The sequence below is a fragment of the Dryobates pubescens genome, chromosome 23 (genome assembly GCF_014839835.1).
Source record: "Dryobates pubescens isolate bDryPub1 chromosome 23, bDryPub1.pri, whole genome shotgun sequence".
Taxonomy (NCBI): Eukaryota; Metazoa; Chordata; class Aves; order Piciformes; family Picidae; genus Dryobates; species Dryobates pubescens.
In genome coordinates this window covers 17,117,715-17,137,050 of record NC_071634.1, presented here as the reverse complement: position 1 = coordinate 17,137,050, position 19,336 = coordinate 17,117,715, and the positions used below count along the sequence as shown (strand labels likewise).

The window sequence follows — 19,336 nt, the reverse complement described above, 5'->3', positions numbered from 1 at the left end:
GACTTCTCTTATGTTGCAATTCATTTTCTGAACTGATAATGGAAGAAGTTTGTAAGAGTTGGGTTAGGCTACAATAGAGCAGTTGAAGAGGGAGGCCACAAGGATGATCCAAGGGCTGGATGATGACTCCCATGAGGATAAGCTGAGGGAGCTGGGGTTGTTCATCCTGGAGAATAGAAGACTCTGGGAACACCTTAGAGCTACCTTTCAGTACCTGAAGAGATCCTACAGGAAAGCTGGAGGGAGACTTTTCATAAGGGTGTCTAGCAACAGGACTACAGAGAATGGTTTTAAGCTGAGGGAGAGTAGCTTTAGACTGGATCTTAGGAAGAAGTTCTTCAGTATAAGGGAGGTGAGACTGGAATAGGTTGCCCAGAGTGATTATGGATGCCTCCTCCATGGAGGTGTTTAAGCCCAAACTGGATGAGGTCTTGGGCAACCAATTCTAGTTGAGAGGCATCCCTGCCCATGGTAGGGGAATTGGAGGAGGTATCTCTGAGGTCCCTTAGTCTGAAGACTCCACAGATAAACCTTTGAGGCGCAGGTAACACCTCATTAGCTACACGAAACCTGAAATAAAGCCTAATTCCCATAGTCAGAGTTAAGTAAAGACTCTCTCTTTTGCTGGCTTTTGAAGATATTACCAATCAATCACATCCAAATGATCAGCTGCCAACTATTTTTCCTGAAATTAACTGAAGCTTACCACGGCTGTGCACAGAAATGCCTGCACCTCACAAATGCTAAATGTTGTTTGAGTTTAACCTGACACCTCGTAAGAGGGATTTAAAAAAATTAATAATTAACAAACCTGTCAATAAAAGCAGACTGAGGAAGAAACAAAATTTAGTGCCTCATTTCAGATTGCATCCATTTCTAAATAATGAAGCATGGGTGCTGCTGGAGAAAACAGACTTTTTCCTCCCTCTATCCCAGACACTTTCGATTTATATTTACATTTAATTACACTGCCTAGATGGGCACTCCATAAAAAGCTCAAAAGGGTAAATCAAATTACCACCAGCTAAAGAGCCTGTTTGACCCCCTTTCCCCCCTCCCAGTTTTCAGATGATGCATTCTGAAGACAGCAATGACAAAGCTCAATTTGTAAAATAGTGGTATCAGTATTAGTTGGAATAGAATTTCAAATGCCAAATTAATGACACATTAAGAGTTTAATACTGAAGGATAGTAACAGGAACACAAGGTCCTTTAAGAGTAACTGCTGTAGCTTTAAACAGATATTTGGAAAATAAAATCTTCTTTCATCTCTTGCACTGTTTTGGTGGAGTGATCTCCATATAAAGTTCAAATTGTACAGGACTTTGCACCAGACTTCAAAATAAAGAAGTAAATTAGCACTAAAAAGAGTGAAAGGGGGCATCTTAGTCCATGCTCAGGGAACCAGCTGATGTAATTTGGACAGCTCCTTGCACCGGAGAGTTCAGCAGCTCAACTTCAGAGAATAGTTGGTCTGTTTGTTGTGGTTCTGTTTGGGTTTGATTGGGTTTGTGGTGTTTTGGTTCTTTAATTCCTTCAAAAGAAGTACTTCAGTTTTGATGCTGAAAGATATTTTTAAAAGTGAACTGTGTTACCTTCCCTGACAGGTTATCATTATGAAAAGGCAGCAGGAAAATTTAGAGTCTGGTGCCACAGTGTGTTACTCCCTTTAGTCAAGACCTAAACAAATTCAGAGACACACAAAAATCACTGGATTGGGTGATGCATAGAAGTCATAACTGTTAAAAATGCATGTAGTCTAAAAGCACTTTAATGCAAGTTAAGGCCACCACATTGCATTGGGAAAGAGAACAGTGGTGTGTGATGGCTAGTGTCACTGGATTACTGCACATAAACAGGTGACTGCTAGTGTCACAGGGCATAAGCTTGGCTTTTGTCATGGCCACAAACAGGTGCTGAGTTTTATCAGTTCTGCTGTTTCTGCTTGGTTGTTTCAGAGCTGGTCACATAGAATACACAGTTATAATAGCCAGTTAAAGATAAAAGTGCTTTTAGTACATAGTTCAGTTTCCACCTACTTCCAAGGGTGCCCTTTTCCATATCACTTTATACCCAAACATGATACTGAATTGGCCATAATCCATCTCTAACATTCTTGAAGAACTCAAAAATTAAACCATTAAATGGGAAAAAATACTTTTGGTTAATGCAGGTTCACATTCAAGATAGGTCTTGCAGACCAGGAACATGTGGTTGTCCCAGTTATTAAGAGAGTGCAATTCATTAAATCAGAAGTTATGTCCTGTTACTGCAGCCATCTGAAATCATGTGCATATATTGTCAGATCTGGGTGAACAAGGTTGTCAGGGTTTCTCATTTTTCATTCCTAGCTTGCTCCTTTCATGTAACAGCCACAAATAAAACTATGAGGCACATCCATAAATAGAGAGGTTTTAATTATGTATGTTTTAATATCTTCACTTGGATGATCGTCTATTGACTGCTACTGATAGGATGAGTCCATCTTCCCTACTTATCCCTGCTTTGGCTCTTACATACTCATGTTTTCCTCCAACTGTAAGTTCCCAATCCCTTTTCAGGACAGTAAAGAGTACAATTGCCTGAGGGGGAAGGAAAGCATTTAGACTTAAGGCTAGTCTTGTGGATTTGCATTAAATCTTCAAACATAATCATTCATATTCATAGCCAACACTATGACAACACAGCAAGAGCATTATTTTCACTCCGGGGGAAAAAAGAACCAAGCCCATAGAAATATATAGAGATATAAAAGGTCCTAGAACTTATTTTAAGGCTGTGATGCCCAACAAACTCAAGACACTAAAGTAATAATAATTTAAAAGCAATAATAAATCACATGCAATGATTATTACAATTAGGTTGTACAATGCTGTGGGGGGGGGGAAAGAAGTATGTTCCAAATGACCTCATATTTGGTTTATATCTCCATGCAAAATAGCAGTTTTAAACCTCTGGTTATTGGAGGAAGGAGCTCAGGAGAGATTAAGTCAAGAACCCTTTTTAGGAAGGGGCAGAGCTTACAACTATTAAACTGTGATACTCTACCACCCTTTGAAGCAAGGATATTATCCTAACTGCAGAGAAGTTTATTTCAACTTAAAAATGTGCTTGCATTGGATCAGACTAAAGATCTATCTAGCACAATATCCTGTCTTCAGTAGCAGCTATTACTGTATGCCCAGAGAAGCAGGACAAGCATATTCAATATTTTCCTCCAACACTTTCCTAGTCACAGTTTATTTTCATCTCAGGGGATTTCTTGTGCATACTACACTTAACCTAGTCAGTGACTCCCAACAGATTTTTTTTTCCAAGTCCTTGCCCATCTTGTCCCTCTGAACTCATGCAGAACTTTTTGCACTTAAAACACCCTTTACTAAGGGGTTTCACAGGTTTCTCAGCCCCAGGGTTTCACTTCTGACTGGTAATGGTAAGCTTACCACCTCTGCATTTAGCCATAAAGCTCCTTTTGCACAGCATGCACCACTTCACATTAATCTACATTGAATTTTATCTGCCATTTAACCGTCCCTGCGAATCACTGCACAAAATCTGTCTACAATAGAGTCCCTATAAAATGAACAACAGCTCAACAGCCAAAACCCAACCTAAGGTACTTTTGCATTCAAAGTTTTACTGTTAATTAGACTCTACTCCCTGCTGCTTCTGGACTCAAAGTTACTCTGTAATGGCTCAAGGAAAAGTACACAGACATTTAAGAACTGTATGATGTTATCACACAAGGCTGGGGTGGTCTCAATGCTGCTGTTTACTTACACTTTGTGTGCATAAGTCAGTAACTTTCTCAGAGTTCCCTTGAGAGTATTTGTAAACATAATGTCAGGTGCTGTGTCCTACATAGAGCTGAAGTTTTAACATCTTTGTCAATTACGTCAGGAGTTTGGACTCTTACAAGAAAGTGAAAGGCCACAGGACTTCCAAAGGGACATCATTAAGGGTGGTTATGGGATGCTTTTCAATGTGTCATTTGTAAGAGAAGCTGAGCCCTATCTTTCAATATAATTAAGAGTCAGATTTGCAGTGAGAGAATAAAACTCAATCTTTTCAAAACAAATGGTATGCAGAGTGGTAACTCTCTGTCCTTTTCTCATTAACAAACCTTAAGGCCTCAAAGGAAGACTCCTTTGGAAGGACTGAGGGAAAAAAACCTGTTTGAAATACATTATATGACGGACTTGATCTCTTAAAAACAGGGGAACGTCTGAGCACAGTACTTAAACATACTCAGCAGAATGTTTAAAGATTAGGGTATTGCCTTTAAATCCCCTACTTCAAGTTATCCTTCTACCCACACAAATTTTTCACTACTGCTTCAGTCTCCTGTGATGTTCAGCCAATCTGCCATATGCAGGATTACAAAACTTGAAGCTGAAATATTTTGCACAACGCTGAGTTTTGCAGATACTGCTTAAAGGGAGAGAGGTATGCAAATGGGAGGAAGCGAAGGAAGTCTATCTAGACCCTTTTCTGAAGAGAGGAAACTTTATAATTTGTGAGTGATTAGCAGTGGTTTATCATCATGTATTTCCTAATTAATTACATTACTTAAAATCTGAATGCTCTTCCACAAAACTGTTAGAAGTTCTCAGCATGTCTGCAGCTGCAGCATGTGGAAAGTACACAGCTAGGCTTGATTTTTTGGGTCAACAAAAGAAATATTTATAACCTGCTCCAGACTGAATCAGAAAGCAGCAAAAGTGCACTGAGTTACAGCATTCTCAGCATTTCCCAGAGTTCCTTTCATGCTACCCTCTGCTTAGTTCAGTACATCTTGGTTTTCTGTTTCAGAGTACTGCCTATACTACAGTCTACTTCTAAACAAACAGCCTGTATGAGAGGTCCTGTTTCATTAGAATAACACAATAAAAAATTCCTCAGTCAGTTTTCTTCTCCTCTTCCTTCTTTCTGTCTTGGAAAAAACTAGCCTCCTTTATGACATCTAATTTGTCATATCAGGCATTTAATATAAACATCCTTTTAAAGGATATACGTGTGAAAATTTACCACTTAAGTCAATGATTAGAGTTTCATTCCTCTTATCTCTTTAATCTCCACCTTTACGAGTTGTGGCAGTTAGGAAGAATTTCCTAGCCATTGCTCTGAAATTATGCCTTCTTCATTTCAAAATAATTTGTGATCTATTTCTTGACCTTGCAATGATTTATCTTATTGCCTATTACATACAAATTCACGCTGCATCCAAAAACTGAAATATTCTCAACAGCAGCACTAAGTTCTTCATGACAATACCCATTGGTATGGCATTTGAAAAACGTGGTCTTCCAGTATTTGAGGGAATCTTTTTCACTTGTGGAAACACACCAACTTCATACAGAGCAGAAGTTAGGGGGAAATGCTATTTCTTTTCATTACACTTCTCTGCCTTTTTCTGTCATAGGAACTTGCTGTAAAAAAAAAAAATAATGGAAGAGATCTGGATGTATTCAGTCTGAAATTGCCTCTTAAAACCCATTGTAAAGATTTATGCAGCATTTACTTTCAAGCAAGGGGATAGTTTCATTAATAATGATTACAACCCAGCTGAGTATTACCCACAAGTCCAGGTTTACATACTATCAGAGACAGCTCTAGGAGAGAAAATTTACTTTGGATATTTCAATTCTGTGTGTAATAAATGGTTATGAAACACAAGCAGCAAACCCAGGAATCAGCAGTGACTTCTTGGCTGGGCCTATAGCCAGTACACCCAGTCTCTGTCCTAGCTCACTTTCTCATCTTCTCTTCAGTGCAATCACACCAACTGCAGCAGAGCTCGTAGCAGTCTCTATGGATGTGGATTAAGTATATATTCAACATGCTCTAATGATGCTTTGAGCAACCTGGGCTAGTGGGAGGTGTCCCTGCCCATGGCAGGGGTTTGAGACTACAGGATCTTTAAGATCCTTTCCAACTCAAGCCATTCTATGATTCTATGCTTAACCCTACAGAAACAAGGAATGGTTTAGATTTGCTCTATATGCTTTCAACAATATCTAGTTCCAGTCTATTCATTTAAATACTAACAAACACCTGAGAAACCAGGGGCCAAATCAAGTCAATAAGGAACTTAAATTGTGTTCACCACTGTGCTGCTTAGTAAACATCTACATTTTGAAAAGAATTAGTCATCAAGTGAGCAGATTGCCTGCTTGTAAAAGCTAAATAAGCACACTTGTTTTGTTTCTGACAGCTAGCCCACATTTTTTGAATGCTCAAGATAGAAACAGCAGTATTTTTAATATACAAATTAAAGCATAACTTTCTAACACTTTCAACTAGGTTTCTTCATTCATCTTCATTAATTATCAACTAATTATCAACATAATGAATTATGCATTATATTTTGCAGAAGGAACAGTAACTGGTATTGCAACAGTTGAGGTTAATTAGAAGACTGGGCTAGGTAACAACTGGAGCTTTACCTCTCTTAGCAGTTCAGTTATTATCACATTATATTGATCTCATTTGCTGCATAATTTGAACATGATGAAATCTATTAAGATAGGAGCAGTAGTAAGATACTGTTGCCCATAGTAAAACTGAACTGAGTATTTCCTAGGAAGTTATCTCAGTCCTTAGGAGTTCCTGAGAGTGGAGGGTTTTGCCTTGCTTCTTTCTTTTAGGGAAACATCTTTCATACCACTCTAGTTGGCTTTCCAGTAATTTGGCATTGAAAACATACTTAATTACAAATAAAAGAACTTACTGTAGTAGTGACATGAAAATGAGTATCCATGCCAGTTCTTGAAAGTGGTTTTGAATTGTGAACTTAGAAAGCTGGCAGTACAAACATCACTGAAAATTAGTGTGCATCAATTGCTACATAGCTAAGGAAAAGCTTGGATGAGTTTGAGGGGAGGGAGAAGAGCACTGGTGTTCATTTCTAACATAGCTTTCTTCTTCCATCCTATCTTATTATTTCCATAGCAACCCATAGGAGGAAGAAGCCAGCATTTTTGGAGAAATCTGAATTGAGACAATTCACAGAGAAACCACAATAGAGTAGGAACAGTACAGGAAATAAATTCAGGGGGATTCTGCTACAAGACACTTAAAGTTACTGCAAAGCTGTGTCAGATTTCCACAAGTTACAGAGGCCATGTAACATACACAGTACTGATGTTTATCCCACAACCTTTACAGCATCACAGCCCCAAATCTGGTAAACTGCATGTATTGATACTTTTCACCATTACTGGAGTCAGTTCTGCTCCCTAATCTCTCAGTGCCAGTTTTTCCTCAAACTGGGGGGGAAAAAACAAAAAACCCCAAGAAAACCAGCCAAAACTTCCAGAATACTTGTAGTAAAATGAATGGCTTTCAGTTCTCAATAATCATGATTGTTACCTGCTAATTACTGGCACCTCTGCTTGATGATTTATCCAAAGGATGCAAGTAAATACAGCATCTGGAGTCCAAAAAGATGCACAACTCTATTTTATAAATACAGAATGACATCATGTAAGCTACTGTGCTTCTCAGCTGCTGGGAACTGCCACAGAAAACACTCAATAGTGAGAAAAGTATCTTTTCCAAAGTGCTAAGAAGAAAACTATACTGATCGTTCAGTCTAGCCTTGAAATGTTTTCTGGTACTACACATTTTGTCCCAGGTTACAGACAAAAAAAAAGAATAAATACATAAACAAATAAAGCTGACAGCCATTTATGTTTCAGATTCTTTAAGGGCAAAAAGAAGCACGATTGCTATTTCAAGTTTGCACCAAGATACTGTAACATCACATTGATGGTTTGCAGTTGATTTAAATCTTAAGCAAAAGCAAGCCTCTGAGGAAAAAGAAATAAATGAATGTAGTCTACTTGTCAAAGTTAATCAGTTCAAGAAAGAGTGAACATAGAAAGCATAAGAGTCATCCTTTATGGCCACAACGTGAATACTCCACATTACCTTCCATGTACACAGGTAGCCAGGTGAAAGCACGTACACTCGCATCCCAGCTTGGATTCAGGTGTGTAAATGCTTAGAGAACGTTACACTGCCTAAACACTACAATATCAGACCATATATTCTGGGTTTATGATACTCAGCCACAAAGTAGTTCTCAGATTTCTTCTTTTTCTTTCTTTCTTAAGATTAAAGGAATCACAGTACAAAACAACGCCACGGCTGTATTAACCTTAGGCAGTCTCCCTGTTACCATGCTGCAGAGCTCGACTAGAAAGCAAAACAGTCATTACCTGTGTGAAGAGACCCTGTGATTAGCCTGAGGAGGTACTGGGCAAATTTCAGTATTTCACGCTTACAGCGCTTCCTACAGCCACTCATCTTAAGCCAGGGGTATTCCTCAGAGCAGAGCGGGGCCGGGCAGGCGAGCCGCTCCTGCCGCAAACTTCTAGGGCACTTCACAGCCTCGCAACTCCTTTCCTCGCCTCCCGGCAGCCGCGCACGCTGCCGCCGCCTTCCCTCCGGCGCCCGCAAGCAGCAGTCCCGGCGGCAGAGAGCGGCAGCCGCAGCAGGGCGCAGCCACCGCCACCGCGGCCGGACACGCCGGCAGGCGCTGCCCGCGCGCCGCTCCGCAGCCGCGCAGCCCCCGGCGGGTGGGCAGGGGAGAGGCGGGGCTGTGCCCGCCCGCCCTGCGCAGGCACACACCGGCAGGTTGGGGGCTGCCCTCCGCCCCGAGCGGCGGGGAGCCAGCCGAGCACAGCTTTCTTCGGGTGCCGCCTCGCAGAGGGGAGGAAGAAAGCCCAGCGGCAAACCTAGGACCTGCTGGAGAGCATCTCGGTGTCAGGTGCAGCATCGCTCCGCTCAAGGTCAGAGCCGAGGACTGCCATGCCCCTGCCTCGCCTGCAGGAATGAAGCTAGGGATGGAGGCGACTCCCGACTGCCTGAACTTGGCATGTTGGCCACACAGTACCTGTAGCCTGTTGAAAGAAGGTCATGGGAGCCCCTGGCCGCTGCACAACTGCACAGAAGGAACCGAGAGGCCCCCAAGTGGTACCTGTGTGCAGGGAGCTCTCCAGCTTCCTGACCTGGGACAGGTGGGAAGCTGGATGTTGCACAGCTAACATGTGCCTAGGATCTCTCCAAGGAAGTCTTTTTTAGGAAGCTGTGTGCATTCCTTACTACTCCTCTACAAATTCGTTATTCTCCATCTTATGTGAGAAGTGTTTCTTATTAATAAAAACTACCTGCTGAAGTCTTTATCCATGACCAAAGAACATGTTTTCATTTCCCTTGGAGAACTTACCTCCCTGTACTACATAAACAGAGAGCAGCTCTATTGCATTAGATGGTGATGCAATATCTAATGCCTAATACAGTTAAAAGAAGACAAAGAACCCATTAAGGAAGAGCTTAACAGAAGAAAATCACTGTCTGATCTAATTTTATTGACAGCATCAACCATAAAATATTCTGGTGAATGCCCCTAAAAAACTGATTTTAAGAAAGGCACATCTTGAAGCTATTCTTCATATCATGAGCTGAGCAGAGATAAATACATTATAGACACAATACATCAAAGCATTATCAAAGTTGCAGTTAGATGACATAGTTTCTGTATCTGTATCTAAACACAAGCATGCTGTCTTATGCTTCCAGTGAGGCTACACAGTTGATGGAAAGAACCAAAATTAAATAGCTCCCACAAGCCCCTAGGGTTACCCCAGAGGAAGGCTTAGCCTGGGAAGGAACTGGGCAAATTTCAGTGTTTCATGTTTACGTACTTCCTACAGTCTTTCATCTTAAACAGTAACTATTTTCTGTGTCTTTGCAGAAAAACTTTGCCAAGAAGAATTTGGTTTAAAAAAAAGCCTGCAAGAAGATCCCAGATTCTGAGGCACCAGAGACTGCAGTGTGCCTTGCAAGTTTCTACACTCCTCTGGTCTCCAAAAAGGAAGATCTTTAATTAGCTGGTAGAGGTAAAGAGATATTGAAAATGGAAGTGTGTATCTCCTCTTAGAAGGGGACAGAGAAGCCGATGCAAATGGCTTTTAGCTTCAGTCCTTGACCTTCTTAATCCTTTGGCATTTTTAATTGCTGCACAGAACTTTCACTAGCAGTGCTGCTTCAAAATAAAGAACTAAAATGCTGGCTCTCTAAAGCCTTACATAAGTATGTATTACCAACACCATGTTTTGCTGGCTGTTCCCCTCTCCTTTCCCTCCCCATCCCAGCCAAAATAAAAGCCAACATCAGTTGATACTTCTTCCTAATCCTTTTACATTTCAACACAGCAGTAATAGTAATTGCTACCTATGAAAGAGTTCACTGAAGGTGAACTCTTCACTGAGAGGCATTTAACAAACAGTGCAGTATGCAGATATGGATCTGAATCTCGCTCCCCAACAGCAATCCTGTTTAAATGCAAAGTGGAAAAGTTCCCCTGAATGTACAAAGTGTACAACAGAGCTGTTGAGACAAGTTAACCGATGATAATAAAATACTCTCTTCCTTTGAGGATTTCTAAGCAATGCTCAAGAACAATCTTTAACATCTCTGTCACCATGGCATTAAAAACAACAACAACAACAACAAGGCACAAAATCATCAGTTTATGAAATTCAGTTCCATTCAATCCATAGATGGAACTCTATGTGTATTGTCAGAGCTTCACTTAAGAGTCTCAGTATCACTGGTCTAAACCCCAGGCACATGTGTTGGCTACCAAAGTGCATCCTAACCCTATTCAGCTTTAGTTTCACACCACAAATAACAAAACTATGCAGGTCCTGTAGTTCAGAGCATTTCAGCATTTCTTTTCTCATTCCTCTGTAGAAGTATCATTTCACTAAAAACAAAAGCAAGGAAAAACCAAAGCAGAAATCATTTCATAGCAGTACAAAAACATTCTTGAAGTAAGGAAAAAAACCCCACCCTGATTTTTTAGATTGCATAGGTTGATGGAACAATCTGATCTTTTTGAGGCAGAGCTACTAAATACAGATTATTTATATAACAAATTAAAGCAAAACCATCTCTTAAAATACTCAAGAAGAAATTGAATTTGGTGTTGTTGCCATATTAAGACTCAGCTTGCAAAGAGTACTGGGCAATGGTTTAAGGACCATCACAAATACTTGTTGAAAAGAAGAAACCACTGCAACAAGCATGATGGTGCACACCAGATGAAAATTTGCTAGTCTGGTAGCCAAGGAGCAGCAGCACAAGTTGAAGTGACATACACAGAGCACAAGTTGATTGGCTTCTTGGAGCCTGTTTGCCTTCTAGAACTCTCATTTGCACATTATTTAGACTTTCTCCCAGCTTCAAAGGGAAACATTTCCTCCTGAGCTAGCCTGTGCTATTGACTAAAAGCAAATTGAAATCTTACAATAATTACAAAGGCAATTCAATTAGATGCTTTAACCTCATCAGAAAGGGTGACTGCAGGAAGGCAACCTGGAGCACTGGAAACCTGTACACATAGTTTCTTTACTCCTGGCTCCAGAAGCTTTTGTTCTCAATTCAGATGTTGAATTCCACAACTGAACATTTTTATCAGAGGATTTCTAGCCTCCTTGTTGCAAATCAGAGATAATATTTACAACGGAAGTACATGGTAAGAAATAACAGATGGTAGAAATAAACAGATGGGTGAACACAAGGTAACAGTGAGATGTTTCTGATCAGCATAATAAACAGCTGCCACAAGTAGGTGACCATCATTAGATCTCCTTATCAGTTGCTTCTTCTCCCTTATAAAAGCAAGGGTCCTCCTAAATCACAATTCCTAATGTATTTATTTCAGTAGCTCTCTTCTGGGCTGCTTCTCAATTTGTCAGTATGGTGTGCCAAGGTGTGCAGACTTGGCATATACGGGATGCGGGCATGATCTTGTTCCATCTTGTGTGTGGTTAGCAACTTCCCCAGAGCCCAGGACAGACAGTGAAGGGACTGGCAAAGTCTTTATGAAAATTACTTTATTTTTTTTTAAGCCTTTCACAGCAAAATTTCTTATCCAAACTGCATGCAATGTTTCTTAAAGTGGAAAACAAAATAACAAGAAATCTTTATCCTGGCCTACACCACTGAAAATTAATAGAGTCTTCCTGCTTTTGTCTATAATTTTTAGCTTCTCCTGAAAGCTTGCTAAGAATAATATCCTCAAAATCAAACACCTCTATTGCTGTCCTTAAAATAGGACCTGAGTGAAATGATTGCTACCTCGTGCTGTTTGCATAATATCAACAAATTATACATGTGCTCCATTCTAACAGCTGATACCTGCATTAAATAAATTACTTTCATTGCTGCTACGGTTCCAGATTCTAGAGGTTCAAACTTAATTCTCTGTTGCACATATAGAGCTTAATAAAAAATGGTGCCTTGGCCCGCTGGAACATAAAACCTTTGATCAGTGTAACAAAACCACTTAAAACATTTGTCTCTATTATTTTTAACTTCCCTGAAACTAGCTGCTCTGTCAGAATGCTTTTTTTACCTGCTCAGTGTCCTTGAAGCTTACCCCAAGGATTCATTTTCACACAACACTCTAAGATGATACTGCAGACAGTCAACTAGGAGCTACGACTGCCTCAACCTCCCACACGGTCCTCACTTGCCTGATTAAATATTCATCACCCCAGAATGTTGCAGTGTCAAACACAAGCAACTTCCCAGCCTGACCTTCCACAACCAACCTGCAGCTTGTGGTGGGGAATAAACAAGATGGGGACTTATCTGCTGAAACATAAAATGGCATAATGCAGTTTTCATGTTGCACATTAAGTTCTGTTCATGCACTGTAAAACCCTCACTGCAGAAGCTAGTGTACTATCTTTTAATGTTCAATATAAATTGCATATCCATATGAGAAGCTAACTATAAAAGCTCCATGGGCAGTGGTATCAATAATCACTCTGCAGAACACTAAAATCTCTTCTTCCTTATTATACAGATCCCTTTTGGCATGTACAGTCACATCTTCCAATTAAAAAAAACAAACAAAAAAACAACAAACCAATGCTGATTATTCTCAAACAAACAAAAAGGATTGAGGCATGCTGCTACCAACAAGTATGTGAGATCCTTTTTTTTGTGGCTTTGGACACTACCTTTGCTTCATGTGTAAGAAATTGGCATTTTGCTAGCAAGACAAGCAAAATGAATTCCAAATTTCTCTCCTCTGTGGGAAGAGTATCTGAAGTTATCATCACTATGATCATTTTACTTGCACTAGTTTCTTCACAGATTTCTTATTTTCATTACAGGCAGATTCCAAACACATTCCAATAATTATTTTATGATCATCTCTGGCCAAGTGGAAATTTATCTAGGTTTCATGCTATGGATCAAGCCTGAAGAAGCTACCCACTGCATGCTTCAGATGGGAAACAGAATCAAGGAAATAAATCAGAGTAAGATAGCTATTTACCATTGCTGGCCCAGTAAAGAAAACAGCTGACTGTGTTATGATCTTGTAGTCACATACTGCATACAGCTGGTAGGTTTTGATGGCTTTTTTTCAACACCTGGGCAGCGTCATTTGTCTTCCTATCACACATTCTTTTGCAACCATATATATATATATATATAAAAGAAGCATGGCCAAAACTGCTTGTGCCTTCAGGCAAGCCTTCCTCATCAGTCCTTCTGATAGTGCTTTCAATCTGTCTTCAGGGAACAGAGACAGAAGGGGGAAGAATCAAAGTAAATCTTGGAGACCAAAGCAAGAGAACAGAGCAACCAGGAAATTCAGTCTCGCGTGTGGCTCCGGAGTATTAGTGAAAGACAGAATTTTTGCTTCCCAGCTAGGAACACTCAATGTCAGGGTAAGTACTTGGGACCACATGCCTGAGACCTCAAGAATCTATAGCAACTGAGTATGGAATCATTGCAATCTCTTCAGTGACAGCAGAGTCTAAGATCTGATCAAATAAAGGCCTTAAGCATAAATCCAAATGATTTTCCAACTCTACAGCCCGAGGAAGTGGTTTCTCTAACGAACTCAGCTCTTACAAAGTGATAAGTCAATGATAATAACCTGTGTATGATCTAGGCAAGCAAAAGAAAATTTCATTAGCTGGTTGTAAATAAATTTCCAGCCTTGAGGCTTAGAACATGAAACTAATTGCAAGGCTGGTACTGAGCATTTCTCCCACCTTTGTAGATCAGTAGAAAGAACAGTAAATTTTTATAATATATATATTTATATATTATACAATGAGCAGTGATGCTCAGGAACACAAAGATACAGAGGAATACCACTGCTTATTTCTCTCATTGTGAGAAGCAATATTACTAGAAGAAAACAGCTCCTAGACACTAGAAGAGTGACAGTAAACTTTTAAGGCCTTGTACTATATGGGGGTGCACATCAATATTATTTCTATTTAAGCCATGCAGAAATTTCTTAGCTCATACCAGCTGCTCTCCCTGCCTCGATGCAGAACTTCAGTCACCAAGCAGAAATCAGATTTTGTATTACACAAATGCTGTTTTCAAACTTTTCCCCATCAGAGCAGGGCAGTAGTCTACTGCAGAAACTATTAAAAATGGAAAAGATAAGCTCTTCAGTTAAAAAAAGATAAAATTCTATTAGAGTTATCTTATGACCAAAAAACTAGATTAGAAAAGAAAAAAACCCCAGCCTCTCTGATTGCCAATGCACAGGTAACTTGTCAGGTGTAAGCATCTTAATTGCAAAGATGCCCTTACCAGTTTTGGTCAATAAAGAATTCCTGGCGCGCCGTACAGTCTCATTGTTGTCTCTTGATTAAAGCAGGTAATGCCACCCTCCAAGGCTTCAACTTTTAGTCAGTCAGCACATTTTACCCTACTTTATTTTATATTATCATTAGCCAGACTCCCTCGCATGATGTCTTCAGAAGCAATTCAGGTTGGTCACATTTCAATAGCTTGCCTCTTTCGTTTTCCACCCAAGGAAAGAGAAAAAAGAAATAGAAATGGAGATAAATGGGTAATAGATGTTTTAACCAGCTGAAGTACTCTGAAGGTAAAACATTTATTTGAAAATGCAGAATAATCTTAGGCTAGCCATGGGCTGCGGGACAGCTGCCCTGAGCTGGCTACAGGTGTATCCCGCACCATGAGCATCACATTCACTACAAAGTGGGAGGTTTGCTGAGGATAGGGAGCTTCCTGCTTGGGCTGCTGCTTCTCATCCTGCTTCTCCCCACTCCTGGAAGAGCTTGCTTGCCATCATGCTCCCAAGGACTGTCATCCTGCTTGTGACTGCTGCACATCCACCTGGCTGAGTTTAACTTTGCATGCTTTGTATTAGAATTGGTTTATCTGTTTCATTAAATCCATTTCCATTTCAAACCCTTGAGTGTCCTTTCTTCTCCCGGTCTCCCTTCTCTGCTGGGGAGCGGTCATCAGATGATGGAACAACTGCTATAGCTGAGCTCCAGATGCAGACTAAAAACATTCACCTCTTAAAAATTGATGTTTCTTGGCTTCCCTAGGAACATTCCATCTTTCAAGACACAAACCACAGTGAGGGAATCACCAAAACCCACGAGAGTGGTTAGTGTGGCTCTCTGCCTTTTAAACTATTTATAAAACAGTACCATTAGGAGGACAACTTATTTCAAAACACCCTACTGTTTCAGGGGAAATTCTGATGCTATCTAGGGAAGGGTGATACCCAAGCAAAATTACTCCTGAAGGTCTCTAGTTATAGATCCTGCTGCACTATGCGATCTCACATCGACATGAACTGTTGATATTGCAGTTGGAACAGCAACCTTTTTTGCCTTCTTTGTACTATTAATAGTTTTAACAAGGTAAAAATACACTTGTGGCTCTGTTAATGAGGTATGGGGTAGCAATATATGTCATGTTCCTTCTCTTGTCCATAACAAGAATCACTGCGTAGCACATTCTTTTACCTGAAGAATCTGTCTGCAGTTTGCTTTCCTTCCAGTGGTCACACCACTTCCATCCTTTAGGGCCAATGCCAGTTTCTGAACTTGCTCAGCAGTATAAAAACAATTCCTCAGAATGGTACTCACTTAGCAGTCACCAGAGCACTCATACTTGTTCACACACAACAAACACTGCAAGAAGTAAATATTTTTTTTACTTTAAATCATGCAAGGCATTCCTATGTCTGAAGTAATTAAGGTACCTGAATGAGGGAAAACACAGCTTCTACATCACTCTAATTCTTTAAGGTAAATCATTGAGCTATGCCTCAGCCTGAGCCTTCTGTCCTGGGTTCTCATCCATGACTTGGGCTTTCAGAACCATTCCCACCCTTTAGGACACAGAGCTACTTTACTTCTGTTGACAGGTCTAGCCTTCACTTATTTCTCTGAAGAGAGGAGTTAAAGGAAGAAAGTATCTTATAGGTATTACCATCTGATACCTAAACTAAAAAAGCTATAATAACAACCCCTCTGTTTTGCCCAGAGCAGTTGCTTTCCCTTTTCAGCAGTGCTTTATTTAAAAAGAAAGTGATCAAATTTTAATGACCCTCTTTTGTGAACTTAGACCAAGTGTAAAAATGCCTCCTGTCACTTCCCTTGGGTTTGAAGGGTATCAGCAGTGTTATCTATTTTAAATGGCACAAAGTTTTGGTGGTGAAGGTTCAGGTATCTCACTTTTTAAAGCGATGCTAAAGCTTGTAATAACAATGCAACAGAAAACAGAAGTGGAAGTAATCGATTAAAGCCAAGATATTTTTCCAACAAAAAAGTTAAGGACCCTTTGGAAAGCAGCACTGAACCCTTTCCTAGAGATTTTATTTTCTTCTATACCTGAAAAAGTTGCTCCAATCTGCATTCAAGGCGGGAAGGAAGGTCAAAGCCTAACCACAATTATAAGTTCTTGCAAACTTGCAGAAGCTAGGAACTCTAATTCTAAGAGCAAAAACTTCAATGAACTCCAGGACTGCATGAATAATCCACAGTGCATGCAGTGTGCTTTTTAAAGTGCCTGGGACTGTGTGTCTGGGGCTGGTAAAGAGCCAGCCTTGGAACAATTTGCCTAGAAATAGAAGCTTGCAGCCTTGGCTATCAAAAAGTGCACATCAGGAAAATGATTTAAAAATTCAATGAAACAACAGGTGATGCCCTTTGCATTAAACATAGACAAGCAAACAAATAAATAATGACAACTTTTTGCTGCATCTCAGAAACAAAAGTTGCCAAAGCTGCCCTGTAACATTTTTGCTTTCCAAAAATTCCTCGGCTCAGACTCCCTGGCAAAACCAACTTTTGTTGTTGCTTCTTCCAATTTGAAAGGCACATCAACGCTATACAACTAAAATGCAGGACTTCTTTCTGTTCTGCATAGAGTAGCCACATTTCCCTTCCCATTCAGTGGTTTAAATAGCCTTAAAAAGATGCAATATGAGTACTGCTCTTATGGATTCTTTGAGAACTGGCTTCTTCTATAACTTTGAAGAAGAGACCATAAATTACCTCCTGCCTGGTTTTTGTTTTCCTTGTTTTGATAACTCAGTGAGGGAGTTTAATGGCAGAATATATGCAAAAGGTAATCATGAAAAAAAAAGTTTCTGTAGAGCTGCATCCAGGAGTGAAATATGAAATTAAAACCACCTGACAAGTTTTTGGTCGTGTTTAGGCTTTTTTCCCCTCCTCCCCTTTGCCTGGTATGTAATTACATTCCAGCCTACGAAGAACACAAGGGAGAAAACCAAGGAGTAGGCAGATGATGACAAGTGAGGGCATATTGAACACAGACTCCTAAGGTAAGTTTCTAAATGCCTTGTAGATGAGAAGAGATAAGGATTTGTGCAACTAACTTAACTTTGCAAGCCCAAGACTTTTTTCCCTGATCATTTTAATCTAGAATCCCATTTCAGATTTATTTTAAATGAACCTGTCATAGTTCACAATTTATATTAGCTCAGATAGACCATTCTGGTCCCTCAGGATCCTATTCCTACTGAGAACAACAGATGTCTTCAGTATTCAGCCTTGCTCTTTTATGTTTGTGTCTCTCACAATGCAAACATTCCCATGTTTTAGGGGAAGTATATAAACCCAGAAAATTAAATTATGCCTCAAGAGACATTCTGAGTATGCAGAGTTTGAGTAGGGAGTTAACTATGCAGTTAATTCTAAATTACAGTGGAACATTCAATATCTAAAGGAAAAAATTCCCATTTGGTAAAGATTCAGGGACTACTACTTTGTCCTTGATTTTCCTGTCCCCAGGAGCTTCTATAGCACGTGAAAAACCTTAGTACTGATAGCCTATCAAACAAATTACAATATTCTGATGATCCCCTCCACAGATTTCATGTCTTCTTAGCTATGCACTTACTTGTTACTCATCATTCCCCAGGTCTGATATTTCTTTTTACCTCTGCAACATAACACAAAATAAATTTATTGTGAGAGACATCTGGCAATCTGATTCACCCTGGCTGCTCACCCAGATTTCTACTTCTCACCAGTTTAATTCAGTAGTCCAGCCCTCCTTCAGCACTGCAGACCTTCCCCAGCTTCTCTGACCTCTCTCCAGCATATCAGATCTCTCTGGTTTTCATCTAACTACACCACTGCCTCTCCCCAGGCAATATTCAAAGCCTTCCCATAACATTTTATTCACAATAACCTGATGCAGTCTGTTATTTATGGATACATGCAGAGGCCTTTTTGGTAGTCATCAAAAATATGTTGGCAATTTGATAATCTGCTCTGACTAATTTGTATAAAACACTAAAGAATACACACAATTTCTGCAGTAGCTAAAACAATGGCCTGGGCACAATTGACAGAATACTCCCCTTGTATATTTCTCCATCTGTGTAGATCCCTTAGGCATAGGAATGGAGAAAGCAGAAGGGTTTGTCTGTAGGCTTCACTGGGACAGATTATGACCAGAAAATACATTCATGCAAACCTGGATTTGTGATTAGACTCAAGATAAGCATGGAAAGGGAAATGGAGTCTCAGTTCCTTCATAGTCATACAGAAGTTCATTAGCACAAGGAGAAATTAGGTAACCTTAATCAGACATATCATTCCACAAACCTCAACATGCCTTGGATCTTAAGGAGAGTTCTTGAAACAGCATGGACAGCTATGCACTGTAAGTACTCTTTGCAAGCTTCTTCCCCTCTAGGGAATTTCCTGGTAGACATGTTAAATTCAGACATAATTTTTACCTCCATCCTTCCTTTGACATTTACAACACTTTAAGGAATGCATTTGCTCTTCAAGGATATTTTCATCTATTAAAGAATATTTATGAGTGCTGCTTCAAAGAAAACTACTGGAATGAGAAGTCTAGAGAAAGAGTGAAGATTTGCATTTGCAGCTATTTATAGGTTAACTCCTAGCAAGACCTAAAATGCATTTAAAACTTGGGTTAAAAATAAATAAATTGATTAAAATACCAGTGCACAAACGAT

At 39.9% G+C, this 19,336-nt stretch overlaps 1 protein-coding gene across 8 annotated transcripts in view; it reads right to left on the bottom strand.

Annotated features, from left to right (window-relative positions):
• KCNIP4 (potassium voltage-gated channel interacting protein 4) overlaps nt 1-19,336 on the bottom strand; it is a 274,262-nt gene that overhangs the window by 193,041 nt on the left and 61,885 nt on the right. The window contains exon 1 of one of the 8 annotated variants that reach the window (XM_009910452.2): nt 8,223-8,551. The exons of the other annotated variants lie outside the window; for them this stretch is intronic. Within the exon in view, the coding sequence (XP_009908754.1) occupies nt 8,223-8,310 (88 nt within the window). The 5' untranslated portion in view covers nt 8,311-8,551. Of the gene's footprint in view, nt 1-8,222; nt 8,552-19,336 lie in introns of those variants that run through there. 8 annotated transcript variants of the gene reach the window in all.